This window comes from Bombus vosnesenskii, unplaced genomic scaffold (genome assembly GCF_011952255.1).
Source record: "Bombus vosnesenskii isolate JDL3184/JDL3185 unplaced genomic scaffold, Bvos_JDL3184-5_v1.1 scf7180000014875, whole genome shotgun sequence".
NCBI classification, from domain to species: Eukaryota; Metazoa; Arthropoda; class Insecta; order Hymenoptera; family Apidae; genus Bombus; species Bombus vosnesenskii.
Genome location: NW_022883697.1, coordinates 19785 through 38754, shown reverse-complemented (window position 1 = coordinate 38754; position 18970 = coordinate 19785). Strand labels below are relative to the sequence as shown.

The 18970-nt window shown below is 36.8% G+C and overlaps 3 protein-coding genes and 1 pseudogene across 8 annotated transcripts; 3 read left to right on the top strand and 1 right to left on the bottom strand.

The window, feature by feature from the left end:
* The first annotated feature begins 3280 nt into the window (after window positions 1-3280).
* LOC117240766 (katanin p60 ATPase-containing subunit A-like 2) lies at window positions 3281-4406 on the top strand. Of its 5 annotated transcripts, XR_004494785.1 has the most exons (4): window positions 3287-3423; window positions 3497-3553; window positions 3847-4036; window positions 4154-4406. XR_004494785.1 is itself a non-coding variant. In XM_033506808.1 (3 exons), the coding sequence occupies exons 1-3, from the start codon at window positions 3420-3422 to the stop codon at window positions 4269-4271; spliced, it is 300 nt and encodes a 99-aa protein (XP_033362699.1). In that variant the 5' UTR covers window positions 3281-3419; the 3' UTR covers window positions 4272-4406. The 5 variants fall into 5 exon arrangements, 3 of the variants coding, with proteins under 3 accessions (XP_033362699.1, XP_033362698.1, XP_033362697.1); XM_033506808.1 differs by lacking the exon at window positions 3497-3553 and having other exon boundaries at window positions 3281-3423; window positions 4166-4406; XM_033506807.1 differs by lacking the exon at window positions 3497-3553 and having other exon boundaries at window positions 3281-3423; window positions 4163-4406.
* A 106-nt stretch (window positions 4407-4512) lies between these two features.
* Window positions 4513-6060, top strand: LOC117240768 (annotated as a pseudogene).
* A 1226-nt stretch (window positions 6061-7286) lies between these two features.
* Window positions 7287-9232, bottom strand: LOC117240767 (survival of motor neuron protein-like). Its single transcript, XM_033506809.1, has 7 exons — window positions 9225-9232; window positions 8853-9036; window positions 8633-8727; window positions 8316-8338; window positions 7631-7928; window positions 7432-7511; window positions 7287-7363 (listed from the first exon to the last, which is right to left on the bottom strand). Exons 1-7 carry the CDS (start codon window positions 9230-9232, stop codon window positions 7305-7307), a joined length of 747 nt encoding a protein of 248 aa, XP_033362700.1. The 3' UTR covers window positions 7287-7304.
* Window positions 9233-10150: 918 nt separating this feature from the next.
* On the top strand, window positions 10151-11912 carry LOC117240765 (adrenodoxin-like protein 2, mitochondrial). 2 transcript variants are annotated; one of them, XM_033506803.1, is made up of 4 exons: window positions 10151-10557; window positions 10974-11086; window positions 11251-11383; window positions 11759-11912. In XM_033506803.1, exons 1-4 carry the CDS (start codon window positions 10409-10411, stop codon window positions 11847-11849), a joined length of 486 nt encoding a protein of 161 aa, XP_033362694.1. In that variant the 5' UTR covers window positions 10151-10408; the 3' UTR covers window positions 11850-11912. The 2 variants fall into 2 exon arrangements, with proteins under 2 accessions (XP_033362694.1, XP_033362695.1); XM_033506804.1 differs by lacking the exon at window positions 10974-11086 and having other exon boundaries at window positions 10155-10413; window positions 10511-10557.
* The last annotated feature ends 7058 nt before the right edge of the window (window positions 11913-18970 follow it).

Below are 18970 nucleotides of genomic sequence, written 5' to 3'. Positions count from 1 at the left end.
GAATAAAATCCCATACGTTAAATTTCGCGTGATTGATGGAATATATAACGATAACGAGAGCTAACTAGCGACAACAAGCAACCATTAGCAAGGACAACTGGCGACTATAACCGTCGTCACTATGATGTATGGCGACTAAAGAGAACAGCCAGCAACTACGGATGACATGTAACAACCAACTGCCCCACTTCTAAACGGCAACTAACTTGCAAACCCTTTGATGGTTTCTGTAGCGTGATATACCCCTTGAACGTGGTTAAAGAATGTGGTCGCCGCTGGACGGCGGTTTGACAGCAGAGCGATCTCGCCAATTCAAAGCTTGACATTACAAACTACCGAGAATCATTAGGCTCGTTATCGAGCATCTAGCTTTCAGAAGGTGCTTTATCATATGATATGACTTCACGATATTTTTATAGCAAGAAGAATGGCCAACCTCTAACAAAACAAATTTTTACTACGTGCTGCATGTGAGCTGCAGGCCGGCCTACTAGGGAAATTTGACGAATGAATAAACTAAAATATATACGAATATATTCGTTATATCATAAAATGCTCGCATTATGTTCTCTAACACCATAAAGGAAACTAAATTTATATATTAAAAAATTGGAATACCCTCGTACTTCGCAGTCCATGTGTCCGAGCGATGAATTCCCTCCAAACAAGGAAAAACCAAAGGGAGGTCTTCTTCGAAGGACGTGAGGGGGTAAGGGAAGCAACGGGAACGATGATCACGCGATATACTGGCGGCGTACGTATAAAACGGCTGTTGCGAGAGAGTTCGCAAGAAACAAGAAGAAAAAAGGAATCGTAGGCCGACGCGACTATACGCTGTCGACGGACAAACAGCGACTGAGCCTAACTGAGACGAACTCTGTCGCAGTATGAGCACAGGCTACGTTCGCGGGTCGATCGAACACGTTCTGCGCCTTTCCTCGGCACCAGCGTCAAAACCACCCTCGACGAGCGCAACGCACTGGTGCACCTGCAATATTAACCACTGGTCTTTCCTTTTTCGCGCGATATTATATCAGCACCTATGATATCATTTCAAAGACCGCAATCAAAACATTAAATACCGCATTAAAGCCATACAATAATTCGCAATATTCATTCGTAAACGTTATTGTATATGTGCTTAATTAATCGTTATTATGTTTCGAATGATTTACTACCTCATATTCCATAAGCAGATATATGGTTCATTTTCATCTCAAGTACGATATAATTTGTAACAAATATTTATAATTCACAATGTAAAATATTTATAATTCATTGGAAATATTATTCTATCACGGTATAGTGATCAAATTTCACATAAATCACAAACATATGGTAGTCAAAAGCTATACTCACGACATGACAAATCATGATGATGTCATGAAAAATGGCGTCCGTCCATATATATTCAAACGCAACGAACAAGTTCGAACTTTTCGAGAATAAACGATTTGTTCGATAACATCTGTCGCGAGCTTCTCTTCCTTTAACGATAACAATTGACATCTAAAGCTCGAGAGGCTCGTAAGGATGAACAGCGACGAGTATCTAGAAGCTATGTACTCACCTGGGTAAGGAGACTCCAACACCAAGGACGTTGGAAGTTTCGAGAAGCGAAGATGGAAACTGAAGTAGCACGTCAAGTCAACTCTGGCAAAAACTGCTAAAGAAAGAAAAATCCAACTAATTTGTTTCCAACAATAAAATGAAATTAATTTGTTTCACAAATTATTAACTGGATATTATTCAAAAATTATTCAAAATTCGCTTGATTGATTCAGGGCCCGGGACACTTGGGTCATGCCATTTTGGTAATGGACGAAAATGGCAGAAGGAAGAACGACCGTTTTTTTCATATTTCTCTTTCCCCGGTAAACGAAAGAATGCCCGAGCACCTTGTTTCATTTCTTCTCGGCATCAATTTCAATCTTTTTAAACGAAATATAATCTGAACGATGAAAAGTTCATTCAAATAATGCTCCGCGCCAGACACTCACGAAAATTAAGAAGAAACACGGAAAATTCGCGAGCAAAACGGATTTCTTTGTCCCAGTGAGATAATAAATCTCGTACACGTATTGGTTTTTAAAATCAATATATCCACCAATGTGCACTCGTTTAACAAGGGTGATGGAACGTGCCAAAAATCTCTCAAGAGGGTCTTGGCAACGGAAGAGTCGAAAATGTCACAATTATGAATGAAAAATTCGAATAGTTGCTGATTTTACAGTCGAAACCGATAAAGAACCCCAGATATTCCCCCAATTAATTTACAATAAATTCGCGAAAATGATCGATTGCTGACGTCATTGTATTCTAGAAAGATTGTAAAACGATAAGAATTTATTGAAAAAACTTATATTCGATGATAACACTTCTAATAAGAGTACTAAGAGGGGCGATTCTGTACTCACCTTCCTGCCTCGAAGTACCGAACGCAATTAACCGTCCGCCCAGGATGGAACCGTTCGGAACTTTTGTAAGTCACTGCACGGCCGCTGCTTATGGTGGAAATGTAATAGATATAAGTACAGAGCGCGTGAGCGAACTAAAAACGCGATAGAGAAGTAGAGAGAGGATGTTCCGTCCTTGTCTAATGACGCGCACTTGTACAGGAAATATGTAACAGCGGTATACGAGCAGCGTCAGTGTCCACCAGTGTGCATGCCTGATTAAACAAGGACAGGAAGTATCTATACATGGTGTTCTCTTTCTATTTCCATGTTGCATCCATCTTACTATACAGTACACACACTCAGCTATTCTATCATTATATTTGTGCGTTGCTTATGTGTAAACCAAACATTTCCATGACAACAAATCGTTTGTCTCTTGTTTGATGCTCGGTTTTCAACAGAGTTGAAAGAATTTTTTAAGAGAAACGCAATGGACGGGTTGTTTTTAAAGTAATAAACGGAAATTCTCGTATCCATTGAGAAACGATAGGCGATTTGAAAGTGTCACTATGAACGGTGATTTATCGATGCAAGGTAGTATGAATAAGATATTTTATAATCTGCGAAAAAAGGTAAGGAATATTCTAGATTTTAGATTTTAGATTTTAGATTTTAGATTTTAGAATTTAGAATTTCCACGTCACAGACGAGTGTGTTTTGTTATTTGATTTGTAATATTGCTGCAGTTCTCTTAATAGCTGTTCGTTTCATGCGATACTCGCACATAGTATCTATGACTTTTGCTTCTAACAATTTTTATAATTAGACTGTATCAAATATTTTTAACGTTCGTGTTTCATGAAAAATCACGTGTAACTCGTTGAATTCGCAAATGTAACAAAAAATTACATGAAAAACCTTATATTATTGTAATGAAAAAATAATTATATTAGGAGGAGAGTCGTATTTCGGAACGTCATCGGAACATATTATACCTTGTATGTGATTATTTGGAACACAATGGGTGAGTATATTATAATTAAAATATATTCCTAGTTCCAATTCTTTTGAATAGTGTCAGTGACCAATCGAAATAGAAATCAGTGGACATCATGGAGAGAGAAGGCGAAACCAAAGTTGAAAATTCGACATCGGTAATTCAGTAGTTAAGAATAACTCCATCGATTATGTAGATTAACTAGTTATAAACAAATATATGAAGTATAAATTCAAATTATTCTTATCCATCTAAAAATTGAAAATTAAAAAGCAGAAGACAAGAAATTATCTTCGAGGATTTATATAGTAAATACATTCTTTTGCCTGTCTTCCCTAGAGATAAAACAGTTGTTTGATGGTTATCTTATAGTGTTCAGTCATTGCGAAAAATATTTTTAATTAGTTAAAAACTATAATTAATTAAAAACTACATTTTTTATGTATATAGACGTTAGCGATGTATTATTCCGGGAAGCTCGTCTATCTCCCGAACATCGGGTTTGCGACAACATCGATTTGGAAATTATCGTTGCAGAGTATGAAAATTATTACAAGATGAAATTTCAAAAATATCCCATATTGTGTAAGAAAATAACTGGAAGGGAAATGACGAGGGAAGTGACAAATGCAAGCAAAACGTAAGAATTTAAATTATTTAACGATATTAAACGGTATTCAACGTATTCAACGTATCGTATTCAACGTATCGTATTCAACGTATCGTATTCAACGTATCGTATTACAATATGATCCAGTGTTTGTAGAAGTATTGAGACAAAAGCCAAATCTGTTAGTAAACAAGCGAGAAGTGAGCCTGTGAAAGAGACGAATCTACAGCAGAAGACAATACGAATCATATTAATCTCGCAATGACAGTGACGTCAATATTCCCCAATGAGAGTGATGGACGTTCATCAGAAGAGCTATTTAACGTCCCAATGGAACAATCCATGCAATCGAAGATATTGAAATGCATTGAAAAGCTTTATTCAGATAATCCGGAATTACGAGGCTGAGGACATCCCATGCGTAAGTTATTTTCGATTAATATACATATCGTAAAGCTTTTAAACGATAAAATTCCCGTCGATAAACCGTCCAACGTATATCGACGATGACGTGATTTCAGTAACGCTTCAAATATCAAATTACGTAACACTTACTTAATATAGAGAAGACGCCATTTTATCTTTGTATCGTCACAGGAGATCATAGTAAACAAATTAAATGTATATTGGGATGACGTTATAGGCCTAGAGGAATGTAAAACCGCTGTTAAGGAGACCGTTGTGTATCCCCTTAAGTATCATATCTTTTTTGGTGGCCCGTTTTCCCCCTGGAAAGGTATTTTGCTGTACGGCCCACCTGGTACAGGTAAGATACTCGTATTCTTTTCATTTCTGTACATGTTTACAAGAAATATACAAAACAGGGAAAACGAAGTTAGCGAAGGCAGTCGCGACAGAATGCCATTGCACCTTTTTTAACATAACTGCCAGCTCATTGGTCAGCAAATGGAGAGGCGAGTCCGAGAAGTATATACGTGTAAGTTGCTTTGTCTATGTAAGTTTCTTTGTTCCTTTGTCTATGAAGGAGAGATTCTAGGTATAAAAAGATTTGATTTTATTTTTCGTCATTTATATATAAATGGAATAGTTGTTTGGAAAACGAAATGATATCATATTCGTGATGAGGCAATGAATTTAAGGAATTTCGAATATAATATTTAATGAATAATACATTTGTTAAACTGAACAGGTTTTATTTGAACTTGCCTATAGTCATTCGCCTACAATTATTTTTATCGACGAGATTGACTGGATCGCCACAAATAAAGGAGACTGTATATTGTCTGAACCCGCAAAGAGATTCAGATCAGAACTTCTTTCTAGATTGGATGGATTAGTGTCTAATGAGAATTCTAATGTAGTTCTTCTGGCTACAACTAATTCCCCTTGGTACGTATATCACGTTATTTCAATGTTTTCTAAGTAGAAAATATCGTAATATTTCTCCAAATTCCAAATATGTTATTGTGTTGTTTGAAGTATTCCTTCATTATTATTAGTATAATAGAACGATAATATTTATTGTAAATATGTTATTAGGGGCATTGATGCAGCTTTACTCAGGCGTCTCGAAAAGCAAATATACGTATCATTACCCAATGAAGTTGCTCGACTTGGTATATTCAAATTATACCTTAGCAACCACTTATTATAAAATACAGATATTGTAAACCACATAGTAAAATGTACTGAAAGATATTCTTGTGCAGATATAAAATTGCTTTGTAAGCAAGCGTGACTACTAGAAATAAGCCCGATATGGAGGAGACTTGAAAAGAAAGAAACACCTGTTACCACTTTGAAATATGAATTAAAAAGTTATGAAATATTAACAAAATTGTTAAAAAAAATGTCACCTACAGTTATGCAAATAGATAAATATGATACGTGGAACAAATAAATACGCAATCGTAAGGACAGATATTGAAAAATATAAATAAATGCATTATCGTTCGAGAAATCATTCGCATGTGTGTGCATGTGTGTGCGCGCATGTGTGTCATGTGTGTGCGCGTGTGTGCGCGCACGCGCTATAGGCTAAGTTTAAAATGTTCGGTTGTATTATATTCTTGTATTATATATGTCGGAGATGAAAGGAAAACCGGAGCCTTCCCTTTGCAATTTTGAGGAAGCCTTCTAATGCTTTAGCCTAGATTTTATCATAACTGTAATTAAGCAATTGTCATTTGTAATTGTTTGATATTTGTGAAAGCGAAAGTGGGTTCGAGATGACAACTGGTCGCCGAACGTAGCCACGGTCACGGGATAAACGTTTTGCCTGACGAAGGTGTGGATCGGTTGTATTGTTCTCCCTAGAAATCACATAGAATTGTACTTTAGAGATGTCGATATAATGGGATACACGTTGTATTAGGAATCAATCTCCAGACAGAAACTGCCTAGCAACGGCGTTTGAATTTTTCTCGATGTTTCCAAAGAGTATACAACAAACTTTTGACAGAAATTGCCTAGCAACAACGATTGGAACCTTCTCGATGTTTCCAGCGAGCATATAACAAACAAATGCAGTCGTATAGCGAAAAAGATTTTCATCAGATATTCATTCGTGTGATCGCCTTGGAAAGTGATACATCGAGCAATTTACCGAGTGTCTTAGCAATCGTATTTTTTTGTGTTTAAAATTATTCTACGCATAGTAAAAAGTTATCCCGTTGACCGTGGATTCGTTTGAACCCAGGAACATTGTTAATTAAATTCATTATTCGTTAAATTTATTATTCGTAAAACATATTATTCGTTACTCTTATTATTCGTTAAACTTATTATTCTTTAATCTAATCATTAGTTAAACTTATCATTTGTTAATCTTATCATTCATTAAACTCAATATTCATAATATTTTGCAAAATCTTGTATATTCGCGTAAATATAATCTCTGTTTCGTAAAACAATGGCTAATTATTCGTTCCTCTTATTGTTCGTTAAACTTATTAATCTTTAATCTAATTATTAGTTAAACTTATCGTTTGTTAATCTTATTATTTATTAAACTCATTATTCATAATATTTTGTAAAATCTTGTTTATTTGCGTAAATATATTCTCTGTTTCGTAAAACAATGGCTAATTCAAACGAAGGATCATTACGCGCCTTAAATCCTAATGATAACCCGACATATATATGTGAGTGTATTTTATCAAAAATATGTTTTTTATGTTTTCTTATGTTAGTAATTATTTTTAAAAAAGTCTTAAAGTCTTATATGAAAATAAAGCTGTTCTTTATTTCAAATAATTGAAGTAAATAAATACAATGAGTTTTATATTTTATTATATCTTATATTATTGTTATGTTGTTATTGAAAAAATTGATATAATCAACAGTTCTTCCTGTTCTCTTGATTGTTTCTTGCTCGTTTCAAACCATGATAATAACCTACAAAAGAAATAACATAGTCCATTGAAAATTTAATATACAATAAAATACTTATATGAAATAATTACCTGTGTAATATACCATGTAACCACTAATATACCATGACATCAACATACTTGAAAGTGCGTCTGTATCATTATCTGGTGATCTAGTACATTTTATTAAAATTTCGTATTTTTTTCCAAATAAAATGTTAAACATATTCCAAATTACTTATTAATATTAGAAGTATTCAGCATTCCATTAGAATTTTTAAATTGTACTTACTTGGCCATTAATTGTGGTGGTAAAGGAGGTGCAGGTGGCGTTATATCAGTCATCGAATTGAAAGATGGTCCCGGTATGAAGTGATGTTTATACGCATTTGCTTCTTCAGAGTCACAATCCATTTTTTCTACATTATATTTTTTCGAATTTACATTTGTAGAAAAATTAGTCTCACAAGTCTCATCGTTCTCTTCATTGAAAATCTCTTCCAAAGCTTTCTTTTGTTGTGCTATTTGACTTTGCAAACCCTCTGATTCTAAAAGAGAACTCAACTCGACTTTCTGTGTATTACCATAGCCTAAACACAGAGTAAAAGAAATTTTTGTCATTTAATAGAATGACTGAGTGCCATTCGGTTACTGTCCTTACAGGCAATGTATTAGAATTTCCCGTGCATAAATGTATATGTATAAATGTTTGCCTTGATATATGTAGTAATAATCATTCGTCTAATGAGGAGAATTATATTCCAAGCAGCTAATAATGAACAATAAGTAACATGCATGTTTATGGTTCATGACCCTATATCCCACGGGTCTCCCCATAGACATTGACAGGTACTCCTGCCCAGTTAAGGACCTGCTGAATGACACTGTGATAGACTATGCGGAAGCCTTTACTTCATATATATATGTATTTTTAGTACATTTCTTAATTGACATAACCATCATGCTAAAGGTATTACCTACAAATTTTACAACACACGTGCTGTTGAGGTTATTCGGTGTGTAAACAGAGAAAACACGTGGATAAATTGTAAGGTAGAAAATATATTTAAATAGAAGTGTAATAAGTAAAATACAATTTGAGCTGGTCCAGATCCGCACGCTAGCTGTGTTACCTAATAACTGAAAAACCCCGAAGCCAACGTCGCCTGTCTACTGTTTATGGCCTGACTTCGCCGCAGTCTTTTGTCTACACGCTGTCGATGGCTTCAGTGCTTGAGAAAACTAAAAAAGACCAGATGTAGAGTTTTCTTAGAAGTGGTAACCACTTCAACACGTGCCATTGTTTTCGTAAATTTTTGATATTATAGCTTCATAAGTTTCTCCATCCTCTGAGTATATTGCACGATAAGGTGCTCCTATGATCCATTTCTATACAGAGAAGATGTGTATACAAATAAATATAAGTAAATAGCAAAATAAAATAATTTGCTTCTTAATCAATATATTTAATAATATTCTGTATCAAATTTGTAATATTCTATCAAAATCACAACCTTGTGTAATTTACTTGCGTGTTTCGGCTGCTTAAGATTTTGTAGGTTTTCTTTCGGTTGAGAATTTCCAACATCCATTCCCATTCGCTTGATAACTTCTTCTTTTGCTAAATATATTGCTTTATCATATGCTTCTATTAATGCACTATCATCCCAAACATTATCATTGGCTGTGTCTGTATCCCTTTGAGATAGCAAATTATACGTTATTAATATTGATACAAGTATTTTATTATCAAACTATTGCAAATTATCATATATGTCATTTTTCAAAAATTGACCAAAAGGTAATGGATACTGTTAATTACTATTATGCTAAGATCTTGTACTAAAATAATGTTAAAACCATTACGTTTCCATTACCATACATACGTTTCCATGTCCTCGTATAAAAAGAACATTCATATCATCTGCCATTTTAAAATAACATCATTTAAATATTGAATTTGCTTCTGAAATATTAATTTGTCTCATTTCTTTAACTCTAACACATTGTAAACAATGATGACATTATACCAACTATAAAACTAAAAATCTATTCCCCATTCATTCGAAAGATTATTTTTTGAAGCAAGGTTAACATTGAATGTTCCCAAACTTCAATAACTGTACTTTACTTTCTTTACAATATCTAACAATATATTAGAATACTATAAAAAATATTGTATGCACAAGAAACTGTTTATAGCGAAATAGCAAAAGAATTAATCACATATTATAACTAAAACGAGATTGTTAAGTAGATTATATTATACTGCATATGCGTTAGTGTTTCAGCTGGTAAATATAGTTTTTATATCTGAAGATAAATAAGATTTAATTCTATAAAATTGCATAATGAATTATACATATATCTATTACTATTCGTATTTCCCCTTAGTTGTATGTTGTCAATAGCATCAATCACGAACATATAAATAAATATAGAAGAAACCGTTCGGAAAAGGAAAGGGAAAAATGAACATGGAAGACAAGAAAGTTTTCTTCATGTTTAGCGTATGCGTGATACGCTTTGAATGTCTCAGATAAAGATAAAGATAAAGATACTCTGCTCATTTCTATTTGTTCCGCAGAACGAGAAATTTGTTGTCTTTCATATTGGTTTTTACGATTCAATTTTTGGGCAGTTTTCCCTAGCGAGTGTCGGTCCTGTTTGATATAACCAGACCGTAATTTATACAGATATGTAATATAGATATATATTTGTAAAACTGAAATCAGATGAAATAAATGTTGCCTGAGGTTTTAAACGTTTAATAAAAACAATATTTCATTTGGAAAAAATGTAAGATATGTAAAATTACACATTGATCATTTTGCTGGTCTTGTATCATAAAACGTGTGGCCCGAAGAGCACGTGTCCGGTAGAGATACGTCACTTGTGTTAGGAATCGTTTTATAACCTATCACAGTAAAGGAACGTCCCAGTATAGCAGCCGAAGAATGCCGTGAAAGTTTTTGCACAAAGTACAATTGATCTACAATTGATATTTTCCGCAATACTTATCTGGTGTTCGGACAGGGTGTCCCATACTCATGATATTTATGACAGTGGAATGGCGTTAGTAAATCAATTACAAAAATTTTCGAGATCAATTCTCGGTATTGCATCAAATTATTCAAAATATACAAGCAACACAACGTTGCCCTTTTTGCAGGCAACAAGAGGAATATCGACCACGCAACCACTTTCAGAAAAACAAGAGTAAGTGATACAAATTTTCTTGTGCTTTCCTTCTTTTTTTTAATAGAATTTCAGTACTTACCTTCCAATATAAAATTGGTGTCAAAATAATAATGCTAATAATAATGTCTAAGAAATTTTTCTCTTTGTAGGAGTATAACTTCTAGAAAAATAACATAGTATTAATAGAATAGTATTAATAAGAACAACATTGACAGTGAACAACTAAAAATATAACACTGTTATAAATATATGATATACGAATTTTATTTATGTATTATTAAGACAAGTATATCTTATTTTTAAATTATTTCTATTATCATAAGTGATACATATAATTAAGGTATAATTAAGAGAAGATTAATTGAAGAAACACAAAAAATAAAGAAAATAATTATATTGAGATAATTTTTATCTTTCATAAATATTATTTTCGGAGTAAATATAACGTTTGTTAAAGCAAGTGGAGAGAGAATCAAAGCAAAAGGGAAAGTTGGAGATACTATATTAGACATAGTAGTAAATAATGAAATTGATTTAGATGGATGTGGTATGTTTTAAAGAAGCATAATTTACTTAATTTAAAATAAATAATTTTGAGGTAGAAAATATTTGAAAATTTTCATTTTTATTAAGTTTAACATTCTTATTATTTTTAACTTTTGATACTTTATTATATAAGTATGTTGTAATCTTAAAATATAATTGATATAGGTGCTTGTGAAGGAACATTAACTTGTAGTACGTGCCGTTTAATATTTTCGAAAGAAGTTTATGACGCACTTCCTGACAAACCAACAGATGAAGAATTAGACATGTTGGATTTAGCATATGAATTAACAGATACGTTATAATCAGTAATATTAATAATCAGTATCAAATTATTCACATTATTAATTCTATTACCTTTTAATATTTTATAAAGTGAATTTTTCTATTTAAATTTATGTAAAAACAGGTTAGTATTGGGTATTTCGAAATCTGCATCTCAATGTAGAATTTCAAATCGCTATCTCTGAATACTACGAAACTGAAATTATAATAAATGTTCATAGTTTTTTATTTATGACCCTATAATCATTACAAATCTATGTTGGAATTAGCATATTTACAATGTTGATTTTCAAATGGATAAATAGAAATCTTATTGTGTATTAGTATTAATTTGTATAGCAATAAATATATTTATTGACATATTCAGTTATATAATATTTAATTTCAGGTCACGGCTAGGCTGTCAAATAGTAATGTCTAAGGAACTAGATGGAATTGAGGTAAGAGTTCCATCAACAATTAATGATGCAAGAGCATAACTGAAATTATCTATAGGGTTTTGAAAATTTGTATACAATGTTATACATCTCTTGTTAAAAAACCCTTGTTATAATTATTAAAATATTGGTATTAAAAAAATATAATAAAGAATCTTGTGTTTAAATGTGAAGCTTATATATATATACATATGTTATAATATAATTGCAATTTTGATATTTGTACATTGCCATTGTAAAAAGCCTATCCAATTATGAAGAAAATATATCTCTTATTTTTAATATACAGGGTGTCAATTTTAAAACGTTCATCTAAATTATTTTCGTTACTATTAAAGATAAGAAGAAATTACTAAGGAAGACGTAAATAGTTTTAAGATGTGTACTTGGTTATGATAAAAAAGACTCTTGTGGAATAAATTTTGCAACTTCTGAAAGATTAGATAAAAACTTAGAACCTAAAAAATAATTTGAAATTAATTTCGTTTAGATATACTGTTTGATTTCTTAGCTATGGGCAAGTTTAAAAGATCATCAAACTCATGGTCAACAAAACAACAGAAATGTACATGCAATGCTTTTCCGTTTCACAACAAGTTATCTGACACTATCATCATTTTCGTGGCACATGCAACATTATCGATTCAGTATAGTAATGTTTTGGATTAAAACAAATGTCTCGACATTGGAGCAAAATATTTCAACCTTTAAGGACTAAAATTAAAACTTATGAGTTTGTTTATAATTTTAATAGATTTTATTAATATTGTGTTTACTGGTTTATTAATTACAAGAAAGTTTGTAAAAGACTGAAGTTTTACGTAAAAAGTACAAATATTCTTTCAACAAAATTAGTCAAATCACATCATTATTTATACATATTGTATATGTCGGAGATGAAAGGAAAGCCGAAGCCTTTCCTTGGAAATCTTGGGAACATCCTCTAGTACCTTAGCCTAGATTTTATTATAGTTGTAATTGCTTAAGATTTGTAATAAGCGAGATTGGGTTCGAGGTGACAATAGGTCGCTGAACGTAGCCACGGTCACGGGATGGATGTTTTATCTAACGGAGGTCTGGAGTGGTTGTATGTGTTTTCCGAGAAATGTGGTTGTGGCGGCATGCGGCCTCGAGAGCGGGCCTAGCCACGTGTGATGTTGCCTCGGAGGTGCCGATGCAATGGGACATACATTGTATTAGTAATCAAAACTCCAGGCAGAAACTGCCTAGCAACGGCGTTTGGAACTTTCTCGATGCTTCCAACGAGTGTGCCTAGCAACGGCGTTTGGAACCTTCTCGATGCTTCCAAACGGGTATAGAAAACAAAATGCAATCGTACAGGGAGAAAAATCTCCACGAGGCTGGCATTCTTGCGATTGCCTTGGAGAGTGATACATCGAGCATTTTCGACGATCGCATTTGCGTCTAAGTTAGTTTCGCTTAGTAAGGAGTTATCCCGGTGACCGTGGATTCGTTTGAACTCAAACATTGCTAATAGTATTATTTAATTTAATTATTCGTAGATCGTATTATTCATTAGGCTTAGTGTTTGTTAGACTTATTATTAGTTGTACTTATTATTTGTTAAGCTTAGTGATAGACCTGTATACACGTGTAAATAAAATCTCGGCTTTGTGAAACGATGGCTAGTCCACATGAAGAGTCGTCGCGCGCCCAAAATTCGAATCGTGATCCGACATCAGAAGTGGGATTAGAACCGTTTAAAGTGCTACAAGAGCAAATGGTCCTTATGCGCGAGTTGATTCAGACGCTAGCGCACAAACCGGAGGAGCAAAGACCGAGTACGGAATCTAAGGATGCAACGTTACCACGTTTTGACCCCGAAGGTGCGGGCGCCGATCCATCCGCGTGGTGCTCTCATGCTGATTTGATTTTGAAAGACCACCCGATGCAAGATAGTGCGTTACTTTCCGCTCTAAATCGCGCCCTAAGGGGTCCTGCTGCGCATTGGCTTTCACAAATGGTGCGCGGTGGAAAGCTTACCTGGCCAACGTTTAAGGAACAATTTCTTTCGCGTTTTGGTGGCAGAGAGACAGCCGCTTCGGCGTTACTAAGGATATCCAGAGAACGACCGTCGGAGACTGAATCCCCGGGAGCGTACGGTAGTCGCCTCCGCTCCATGCTGCAGATGAAGTTGCAGGATCTAACGATGCCCGAAGTGATCAATGCCCTCGCCCTTTATATACTGAGTTCACAAGATCGACGCTTTCGGCGACTAACGCTCGCGAATAATATCAGGACGGAGGACCAATTTCATGATGAAATGAGGATTCTCCCTTACAACGATCAGCCGACATTTTCGCCAAGAAATTCACTAACGGAACCTGAAGCTAAACGAAGCAGGCTATCAGTTCCTCGGATTAAGTGCTACCGCTGTGGTGCTCTCGGACATAGGAGAACGGAGTGTCGCCTGCAAATACAAACGGGGAAGGAGCAGGATATACGAAACCCGAAGGAAAAACGACCAGCCGCATCGTCGAAGGTGACCTGCTTCAAATGCCACGAGGAGGGACATATCGCGCCTAATTGCCTATCATCGCGGAAAAGAAACTACGATTCCATTGACGAACGCCGGATCGACTCCTGTGTAGTGGAAGCTCCGGCTGGTAGATTAAGCCATCTGGGTGAGTCGTATCCATTTTACTTTGATTCTGGGGCCGAGTGTTCGTTAATCAAAGAGTCCCTAGCCTCGAAATTTTCGGGTAAAAGAATAACCGATGTGGTAGTGATGCGAGGGATCGGGAATACTTGTATTAAGAGTACACTTCAGATTTTGTCCACTGTTTGTATTAACGGTCTTACATTGGAGATAGTTTTTCATGTCCTTGCCGACGATTACCTAAAATACGATATCATGATTGGTCGCGAGATTTTGAGCCAGGGATTCGACGTAAATATCACGCAAAATAGCCTCGTTATTTGTAAAACAAAGGTCGTTAACGCTTGTGGTAAAGTCGCGGAAGATGCGGTCAACATTAACGAGGTTGACACTGATGTGATCGGTAACGACAGAGATCGATTAATCTCTGTTCTCGAAAAATTTAAAGAATCATTCATTACGGGTTTCCCGCGTACTCGCGTCAATACGGGTCAGTTGGAAATACGGCTAATTGATCCCAACGTCACCGTGCAGAGAAGCCCTTACAGGCTTAGCGAGGAAGAGCGAAGAATAGTACGCGAGAGAATAGACGAATTAATGAAAGCACAAATCGTAAAACCTAGTAATTCGCCGTTCGCGAGCCCTATGATACTCGTGAAGAAGAAGGACGGCTCAGACAGATTGTGTGTAGACTTTCGAGCGCTGAATAAAAATACGGTCGCGGATCGGTATCCCTTACCCCTTATTGCTGACCAAATCGCGAGATTGCAGAGTACGAGATACTTCATTAGCCTGGACATGGCTAGCGGATTTCACCAGATCCCCATTCATCCTAACTCGACGGAATATACTGCGTTCGTTACCCCCGACGGTCAATACGAATACGTGACGATGCCGTTTGGATTGAAAAATGCACCAGCCGTTTTCCAGAGAGCCATTTTCAAGGCCTTAGGCGACCTCGCTTATTCGTATGTCATTGTTTGTTTGGGCGACGTTCTAATAATCGCCGACTCAATAGATCAAGCTCTAGAAAGGTTGCACACTGTACTAAACACTCTCGTAAACGCCGGATTTTCTTTCAATTTCGCTAAATGTTCTTTTCTGAAAACGTCGGTACTTTATTTGGGATATGTAATTCGTAACGGAGAAGTTCGTCCAAACCCGGGAAAAATACAAGCTTTGAATTCTTTACCTGCACCGTCGACTGTCACACAGCTTAGGCAGTTCATAGGTTTGGCCTCTTACTTCCGAAAATTTATTCCTAAATTTTCACAAGTGATGAAACCCTTGTACGCACTCACTTCTAGTAACAAGCACATAACTTGGACGGACAGGCACGAAAAGATAAGACAACAGATAATTTCCGTTCTGACCGACGCGCCAGTGAATGATATTTGATCCCAATCATCCCATAGAGCTACATACCGACGCTAGTTCGGAGGGGTATGGAGCTATTTTAATGCACAAAGTCGAAAAGGAAAACAGAGTCATCGAATATTATAGTAAAAGAACCAGTCCCGCGGAATCTAGGTATCATTCGTACGAACTGGAGACACTAGCAGTAGTAAGCGCCGTCAAGCATTTCCGACACTACTTACATGGACGGAAATTCTTAGTAGTTACCGACTGTAATTCCTTGAAAGCCTCCAGCAACAAAGTAAACTTAAACGACCGGGTTTATAGGTGGTGGGCTTATTTGCAAACATTCGATTTTGACATCATGTATCGAGAGGGTAAACGAATGGCCCACGTAGATTTCTTTTCGCGAAACCCCGTAGACTTGAATCGCCGTACGATAGACAAGGTCGCAGAGAAAGAGATTAATCTGGCCGAGATCTCCGAAGATTGGCTATTAGCGGAACAACGTCGCGATCCGCAAATCTCCGAAATCGTTAATAAATTACAGAACGAAGAGCTCGCGGAAGATATCGCGAATACCTACGAACTGCGATCCGGTACACTTTACCGTAAAATACAACGAAAGGGCAGAACCCTTTGCTTACCCATTGTTCCGAGAGGTTTTAGATGGTCCGTCATCAACCATGTGCATCAGTCAATTATGCACTTAGGATGGGATAAAACGCTCGAGAAGCTCTATGAGTATTATTGGTTCGAGGGAATGGCGAAGTACGTTCGCAAATTTGTCGAGAACTGCCATGCTTGTAGAGTTTCGAAGGCTAGTTCAGGTAAAATACAGGCTGAACTGCATCCTATACCTAAGACCGGCATACCGTGGCATACGGTGCACATGGACATAACGGGCAAGCTGAGTGGCAAGAATGACTCAAAAGAGTATGTCGTCGTCTTGATCGATGCCTTTACGAAATTCGTGCACTTACATCACACACGCAAATTGGATTCGCTTAGCGTTATCAAGGCACTTAAGTCCGCCGTGTTTTTGTTCGGTAGTCCCTGTCGGGTAATAGCAGATCAGGGTAGATGTTTCACGGGCCGGGAATTTCAAGAATTCTGTGCAAGCAAACAAATCAAAGTTCATTTGATCGCGACCGGTGCAAGTAGGGCCAATGGGCAAGTAGAACGTGTTATGAGCACGTTAAAAAATATGTTCACAACGGTAGAAACGACCGGGCGTTCATGGCAAGACGCGATCGGGGAGATGCAATTGGCTTTGAATTGCACCATCAACCGCGTAACCAAATCGAGTCCTTTAGAGTTATTGATTGGTAGAGCAGCAAGACCGTATGACTTATTACTACCTGATAACATCGAGGAAAAAGAAATAGATATCTCCAGTGTAAGACAACAGGCAATAAAAGAGATGGAAACTAGTGCTAGGTATGACAAAGAGAGATTCGATAAAACCAAAGCTAAAGTAGTTAGGTTTAATCCCGGTGATTTGGTACTACGCCAAAATGAAGAAAGGAACCAGACAAAATTGGATCCAAAATTCAGGGGTCCGTTTGTAATATCGGAGGTCCTGGAAGGAGACCGATATACCTTGAAAACACTGGATGGGAAAAGGTCATACAAGTACAGTCATGACAGGTTAAGGAAAATGCCGGATAGTTGCATTCCTGCGGAGTTGGATGTCTGTTGTGATGACGAGGACAGTGACCATGGCGATGTGAGTACCCCGATCCCAGAGGATCGTAGAATTATATAAGCCCAGGTGCGGCCATGGGATGGAGTTCAGTGCGGTCAGGCACTGGAAGTGACGATGTCATGAAGCTGGGAGCCGGTTTAGTACCGACAGCGACAATGTCACGAGGTTGGAGCTGGTCTAGTACCGACAGCGACAATGTCACGGATTTGGAGCTGGTCTAGTACCGACAGCGACGATGTCACGAAGCTGGAGCTGGTCTAGTACCGACAGTGACAATGTCATGAGGCTGGAGGCGGTCTAGTGTTGACAGCGATTGTGTTACGAGGCTGGTTATGTAACGAACTTTGAGAGTATGTGCGATTCGAAGGATGAGACCCATTTGGGTGTGAAATCGAGAATGGTCTGTCATGTCATTACGACCCGACTGAAAGCACGCAGAATGCAACTGGCACTTTGAATGCCAATCACAATGATACTAATCCTGTTTCCTTTTGTTTTGTTGACGAAGGTACACCCGAGGACGTGTGATAGTCAGGATGGCCGTGTCGGAGATGAAAGGAAAGCCGAAGCCTTTCCTTGGAAATCTTGGGAACATCCTCTAGTACCTTAGCCTAGATTTTATTATAGTTGTAATTGCTTAAGATTTGTAATAAGCGAGATTGGGTTCGAGGTGACAATCGGTCGCTGAACGTAGCCACGGTCACGGGATGGATGTTTTATCTAACGGAGGTCTGGAGTGGTTGTATGTGTTTTCCGAGAAATGTGGTTGTGGCGGCATGCGGCCTCGAGAGCGGGCCTAGCCACGTGTGATGTTGCCTCGGAGGTGCCGATGCAATGGGACATACATTGTATTAGTAATCAAAACTCCAGGCAGAAACTGCCTAGCAACGGCGTTTGGAACTTTCTCGATGCTTCCAACGAGTGTGCCTAGCAACGGCGTTTGGAACCTTCTCGATGCTTCCAAACGGGTATAGAAAACAAAATGCAATCGTACAGGGAGAAAAATCTCCACGAGGCTGGCATTCTTGCGATTGCCTTGGAGAGTGATACATCGAGCATTTTCGACGATCGCATTTGCGTCTAAGTTAGTTTCGCTTAGTAAGGAGTTATCCCGGTGGCCGTGGATTCGTTTGAACTCAAACATTGCTAATAGTATTATTTAATTTAATTATTCGTAGATCGTATTATTCATTAGGCTTAGTGTTTGTTAGACTTATTATTAGTTGTACTCATTATTTGTTAAGCTTAGTGATAGACCTGTATACACGTGTAAATAAAATCTCGGCTTTGTGAAACGATGGCTAGTCCACATGAAGAGTCGTCGCGCGCCCAAAATTCGAATCGTGATCCGACATCAGAAGTGGGATTAGAACCGTTTAAAGTGCTACAAGAGCAAATGGTCCTTATGAGCGAGTTGATTCAGACGCTAGCGCACAAACCGGAGGAGCAAAGACCGAGTACGGAATCTAAGGATGCAAC